The sequence below is a fragment of the Poecilia reticulata genome, linkage group LG3 (assembly GCF_000633615.1).
Source record: "Poecilia reticulata strain Guanapo linkage group LG3, Guppy_female_1.0+MT, whole genome shotgun sequence".
NCBI lineage: Eukaryota > Metazoa > Chordata > Actinopteri > Cyprinodontiformes > Poeciliidae > Poecilia > Poecilia reticulata.
The window spans coordinates 33,176,216-33,183,202 of NC_024333.1; the positions used below are offsets into that span (position 1 = coordinate 33,176,216).

Sequence of the window (6,987 nt, forward strand, 5' to 3'; positions counted from 1 at the left end):
GAGGTGAAGGCGCGTAAGGGCGCGCTGAAGTGTATGTGAAAACATCATCGGCACGCCGCCCCCTCCAGACGGGATTTTGACACCCTCTCTGGTGCAGCGCCCCTATGCGTTGCATGCGCTGCATATGTACTGCAGCTTGAATAAAATGCAACTACAWCGCATTTTTGAGAAGACATTTCAGTATCTAAAACTAATAGAAAAAATTTAAGCAACCTACTTGCATACTGGATGTGGACTGTTGGATGTTAAATTCATGAGCAGTAAATAWTGTGCTAATTATCAGTATTGAACCAAAGAAAGCAAGGCAGAGGCAAGCCTTTAAAATTGTGACGCTTTTTATGGGGCAAATAGACTAAAAAAATTGTAACAGCAGCTTTTCAGGGGGGTGCCGATCTAATTTTTTGTCAGGGGGCCACAATTCCTGGCAGCGCCCCTGTTTCCAGGTATTGTTACACTTACTTTCGGTCAACCACCAGAGGATGCTGTAGCTTAATAATTAATTTTGACTGCTGTCTGCTTTTATTTTTCTAATTTCTTATTTCATTTATTAAAACTATAAAAACGGATGTCTGCTTAAAACAGAGTTAAAAACAGATAGTATTAAATTCATTTTAAAGATTTAATGTTAAAACCACTGTATCATCATGTTACAAATAATATTGTCAAAAACCATAGTAATTGGGAAATTCCCCACAGCATGTCTATGACACAGTTGTGTCATGGACATGCATCATGGACATGCTAGCAGAGGAGCTAACTACATTGTTTGTGCTCTCATTTTCCCATCACCTCATCAAACCCATTGGCCTCAGACTGTTTATGACGGGACAGACCAACTTTTCAACATGTGTGAACAGTGTGTTCCTACCCATCCTTTGGTTCAAAGTGAATGTAGTTCTGAGTTTTGTATCCACGGGGGACAAAGCGAATGCAGGTGGTCCGCTCAAAGCTCTTAAGCCCTCGAAGAATGATGTTGCATTCTTCTTGACCTGCAAAAAAATTGGTAACATTTATTTAAACCTTTTAAGTTCATTCTTGAGTAATAAAAAAATTAATAAGTGGGTCGGTTACTTGTATCCAGGTACACCAAGGTTTTTAAAAAGTGTATCTTAAAAGGAGCTGAAATGTTTTGTTGTCCAATTTTGAGACAACAAATTAAACTCTCTATGATAACACTGGATTATCTTCAAACCATTGTAATTTTTATCTTGTACTATGTCGACCCATGCTTTAAAATAGCGGTTCTCAACGTCGGCGGTAACACCCCCCAGGGGGCGTTCAGAGGACGGCAGGGGGCGCTGGCGGACATTTTTACAAAAGGGGGGCGCTGGGATGCCTTTGGGGGGCATTTAGTCGAAGGTAAACTTTACACCTTAAATTAACAACAATGCCAGTTTAGACTTTGAGCAACTTGGTGAAACTGTATTGTGTAACATTAAACCATGCTTGGCTGCAACTGTATCGATGGCAGCTCTTCTTCTTCTTCTATTCAGTGTTTGTAGCTTCTGTTAGCTTCTTGGCGCAGCTCCGTTCTCCTGCTACTGGTAGATAAAATCACGATACCCTCACTGTGTATCCCTCTGAAAAATTAACCCATTTAAATAAAGAAATAAAGAAATCCCTCCATGGGTGATACCACGATAGAGAGCGTTCATTTTATAGCGTTAAAATGAACGCTAAGTGGTCCGGTATGAAACGGGGTGATAGAACAACACAGCACTTTTTAAATTTCAATAATCAGAATCCAGAAATAGTTTCCGTTGCTTTAAAAGGTTTATGTCAGTCTGCCTTTTCCCCATCGATACGTTTCATGACGGCCCTGCAACTTAGGGGGTAAAAAAAAAAAGACGCGCACATTGCGCAAAACTCTGAAACAGGAGAAGTGGGACATAAAATGGAGCGACGAACTAGATGTGAATTATGACATAAAAACAGAGAATCCGACGCTGAACAGTGAAAAATCAACACATGATGTGAGACACATCATGTGTTGATTAGGCGTCGCAGCAGGTGATGAGTGAAGATTATTGATGGTCAATAAATGATCAAATAAATCTAGCAACAGGAAAGAAACTAAAGTGGACATGGCAATAAACCAATAGAGGATAATAATAATCAAATGAAACTAAATGGAAATGAATGAAGAACAAAATGCAAGAATAAACTAAGAAACTAAAGTAAATACAGAGGAATAAACTGGTATGGCAAGACCTTTAGAGCAATAATTAACACAGAGGACTGTATGGCAAGAATAAACAGACACTATTTCCAGATAAAAGGTAAAATAATATTGTTGAAGTGCCATGGGTTTGTTGAGACCACATCTAGTACTGAGAATAAATATCTTACAGAACATAACAGTAAAGAACTGATCACTTATTTATGCTTTTAATTAGATTTGATATATTTATTTCTTCAATATTGTTTTTCATGTCAGTGTTAATGTCATGAGGCTGATGACTCCATGACTCTTTCAATTTGACTCATTAGGATTTGATTAAGAACCAGATTTGTTCTTTGTAATTTCTGTCCAGTAAAACTATTAATCTATAATCAATAGACAGGTCTATATAAATATATAATCCATGTTTCTGTCTCATATTTGTATGGCATTAAAAGGATCTGGAACTTTTGTTTTTCCACTGAAAGCTCTGGTTTGCACAATAAATGCCATGTGGGTGAAATTTTATTGATGATGCTCTGATGTCCCATTCTCCTGAAGGCAGCACAGAGCTGCACTACCAGAAACTGACAAACACTGAAGAGAAGAAGAGCTATGATTAATGTAGTTACAGTTCTATCCATGTTTTAATGTCGCAGCGCTCAGTCGTTTTGCAAATAGATCAAAGTTTAAACTGGAATGTTGTTCATCTTTTATCTGGTCATTTTGTGGAATATTTAACAACTAGAAAATGGAAAAGAATAATATTTTTTCCGCTCTGATTGGCTGCTGTTACCAATTTTAACTTGAATGTTCGTTGCATTTTTCATAGACGCCTGTGAAAATAATTTCTATTCCCATGACTTTTTTGTTCTCTGGGAAATTATTTTTGATGATAAATACAGAAACAAGCATAAAAATCAAAACATCTACAATAGTGATAGTAATATTAATAATAAAATAATAGTCAGTGCAAAGTAGCCTGCAAATTCCTTGATGGGGGGCGGAGAGGGACCTGGAAAAAGGCTGGGGGGGCGCTGGCCCAAAAAAGGTTGAGGAACACTGATTTAAAAGCTTTTCAGGCAGAACTTCTTACTATAGCTATCAGAGATGTAGTACGGCACAGTGACGTAGCTTCCACGTTTGGGCCACTTGCAGCCTTTCTCAACACACGGATCTGCATTCTTGTTTCTAATTTTCGGTATGGCGATGTCTCCTTGAAGGATGTATGATTCTGTAACGACAAAGACAGAGACTCAAACAACAAACAATGATGCAATCTGGATGTAATTCAGTCATTCATCCGGTTCTGCAGAGGCCTGGCAGTGAATTATTGAAAACCAGGAATCATTTAAGGCCTTCAGAGCTGATGCTGAACAAACTGTTGGAGCTGCATAAGAACTAGGAACCTGCTCTGTGTGTGTATCGCCTCTCAGACCTTACATGGCAAAACTCTACATTTATATACGTGATAACATTACTCCTTCCTTTGACACCATGCTGGAAAACAAACCCATTTAAACAAATTCTAGACGTCTTTGTGTGAACATGACTCATAGCAAATTTTTCACTATTAGAAAAAGCTCAGGATTAGTTTGAATTTCTTATATTTATATAGATAATGTAGGAACATCCATCCATTTTCTATTCACCCTTGTCCCTCAGTGGGGTCGGGAGGGGTGCTGGTGCCTCTCCAGCTAATGTTCCGGGTGAGAGGCGGGGTCACCTGGAAAGTTCGCCAGTCTGTCGCAGGGCAACACAGAGACATACAACCAWGCACACACACACTCACACCTAGGGGCAATTTGGAGAGACCAGTTAGCCTGACAGTCATGTTTTTGGACCGTGGGAGGAAACCAGAGTGCCCGGAGAAAACCGGGTACTCAAAGTGGATGTAGTTCACTTTGAGTGAGCTACACAGAGAACATGCAAATCCATGCAGAAAGACCGGGGCCGGGATTCTGATTGACAACGGGGACCCTCGTTGGGTCAATCAGTGTTGCTTCCTAAGTGGACAGTTGATTTCACAGAAGTTTGATTTACTTGGAGTTATATTGTGTTGTTTAAGTGTTCCCTTTATTTTTTTGAGCAGTATATTTCCAGCTCATTTCAGAATTAGGTATTTTAGGGCCTCTGTCACTTTAAGTACAAATAAGGAGAACACTCTAGAAGTGATGGTGTGACGTCCAGTTCATTCATTATTCATGACACAACATGTTGAAGGACTTCAGACTTTAACTCCAACCCACAATCTGATGGATCTTGAGGTCCAGTTACAACAGCTGTGGGTGACCCATCTCTTTCCAGATGAGTTTGGGCGAAAGAGGAACGTCRAAGATTTTTTTTTAGCTAGAAATAAACTTTTAACAGTCAAATTTAGCAATTTGATTAAATAGATCTTTCCATTTGATTTTCATTTACTGTAAATAAATGCTCCTTTTGTAATTCAGTAAAAAATAAAAATTAAAAAGCGTAATTGTATTTTAGTCTTCTTGTTACAGAAATTTAGATTTTAAAATTAGTTTTACTGGAATCAGCTTTCGGTCTTTGGATGACTTCCAGAGAGTTGTCCATCTCATCTGGAAAACAAATTACAAAGACCTGAGATTTAAAATATTATCAGTTAAATGTAACATGAAAATTTGTCCTAGTTCAACTCACCGACTGGATCCTCATTTTTAGCTGGAGCACTCTGCAACACAGACACACAGATTACATATGATAATGTTTTAATTTGATTTGTTTATCTACATTAGAATGTTTTAACATGTTGATGTTTCTTGTTCCTCTATTTTCATTTATTTGTTTATTTTTTGACATGAAACATTTTAACATCAAACTGATAGAAATAACAGTAAAACCCACCAGAGACATGTCGGCCATCAAAAGAAAGAGCAGGCAGAGAACATTTGGAGTCATTGTGGAGTTTCTCTGCAGCTCAACACCTAAGAAAATCAAAAGTAAAACAATTAAAATGAGGTTTTTCTCAGCCTGTAACATGCAGATCCACAACGTGGAAATGCTGAAGGTTTTATTACCTGTAACTGATGAGATGAAGTCAGAGAGGATGAAGCAGCAACTGAAGCTGATGTTCAGCTGCTTCCTTTTTATTACCAGTTCAACCACTAGAAGTGACCACAGCCGATGTTTTTAACAGGATGAGTTTCAAATCACCACTAATGATATTCATAGCAGGAAATGTCTAAGTTGGGTAAAAGTCTATTCTCACATTAACACTTTAAGTGTCAGACAGAAGTTATGGAAACTTACAAACTTGCAGTATAATTGCTTGGCTTTGACTAGGCCATTTTAAAACCTTAATGTGATTTATTTAAGACATGCAGTTCATTGGTCTGAATCAGTCCTAGACCGTCACTCTGCTTCAATAATAAAGAGGCATGAAGAGCAGCAGCCACATTCAGCACTAACTACAACTGAAAGAGCAACATGGTCCCAAAGGCCAAGTTTTTATACAAGGGAAAAAACAACCCAAAAACCCAGAGATCTGAATAAATTTATCATTTATCACCTTAGTTTTTATGTTGCATTTCCTGCTTCCTTCTTCTTTCATTCTGTATCTAAACTTTTTCTGAATGTCATGCAAATGTCTTCCTGTATCATTTATGTCCCAATTTTCCTTCCAAATTTATATTTGTACATTTATGTTTAATTAATTAATGAGTTTTCATAATTGACACTGAGTCAGTTTAGCAAATAATATGGTAAATCTTGTTAGTAATGCTGTTCTTTTTTGAGTTACTTGATTTAATGCTCAATAAAGCTGCCATACTATCAGATGCAATTTGCATATTTTTCACAATTATATCTTCAGTCCACTCCAAACTCATGAGTAATGCCAATAACCCTACAATCTAGTATGAAGCAAAGTGATAAGCATACCATGAAACTATTTGATGCAATGCAGAGATGATGTTAGAGCCAGTTAGAAGAAGTCAACAACTTCTTAAAAAGTGTTTTCTGAAACTCTGATGCATTTCCACTGAATTTAGATAAGAATAGAGGAAGTGTTGAAATTATTTAAGAGCTTAAGAGGAAAAAGTACAAACCACAAACGCTCAGCTATCTGTCACCACTCTGGTTCAAAACTGCTCTGTTGCTTTTTTAAAACACACTTAAATATTCCTGATCATCAAGTAATCAGAAAAAATAACCTGAATAAATGAAAGAGCAGCTTTCAAATGATTGTTTAATCTATGAAATAACATAAACTGAAAAAGTTACTGTCCCTCACCTAATTCCTGCACAATTAGCAGGAACAGCTGCATAAACATCAACTGGGAAAAAGTTGTTTATTTCATGGCAGATCAACAATGACCCACTCTCCTTTACAGAATTGTTGAGTATCAACATCCTGTTGAATCTCATGCCATAATATTTCAACTGAGTTTAAATTTGGGTTTTGACTAAAGCTTTTATGTCATTCATATTCTTATTGTCAGCCATTCAGACATGCAGATCATTGGTTTGAATCAGTCCTAGACCATCACTCTGCATTAATAATGAAACGGTGTGAAAAGCAGCAGCCACAGTCAGCACTAACACTACAAYGAAAACTATCTGAGCAGCAGCAAAATGAGCAACCTGCTGAAATTGGACAGTGTTTTACGTACAAGGGGGAGCAAACAGTCTGTCCCTGCCCATAAAGATGAATGTAACCTGGAAGGCCCAAATGCTGCTGCTGGAGTTCTGACTAAAACCAGGAGGTTAGAGCACATCACCCAGATCTAAAGTCCTTCCACTGAATCCCTGCAGCTCAGAGACTTTAAATACTGATGTTAGTTTATGAATCACTGAACGGCTTAGCA

At 37.7% G+C, this 6,987-nt stretch overlaps 1 protein-coding gene and 1 long non-coding RNA gene across 2 annotated transcripts in view; both read right to left on the reverse strand.

Annotated features, from left to right (window-relative positions):
* Window positions 1-6,987, reverse strand: part of LOC103462953 (low choriolytic enzyme-like) — a 23,515-nt gene that overhangs the window by 12,407 nt on the left and 4,121 nt on the right. The window contains exon 4 of the mRNA XM_017303853.1: window positions 3,258-3,395. Within this exon, the coding sequence (XP_017159342.1) occupies window positions 3,258-3,395 (138 nt within the window). The remainder of the gene's footprint in view (window positions 1-3,257; window positions 3,396-6,987) is intronic.
* LOC108166160 (uncharacterized) lies at window positions 4,823-5,257 on the reverse strand. The gene is made up of 3 exons (XR_001776424.1): window positions 5,200-5,257; window positions 5,027-5,106; window positions 4,823-4,853 (listed from the first exon to the last, which is right to left on the reverse strand). It is a non-coding gene; the product is annotated as an uncharacterized LOC108166160 (long non-coding RNA).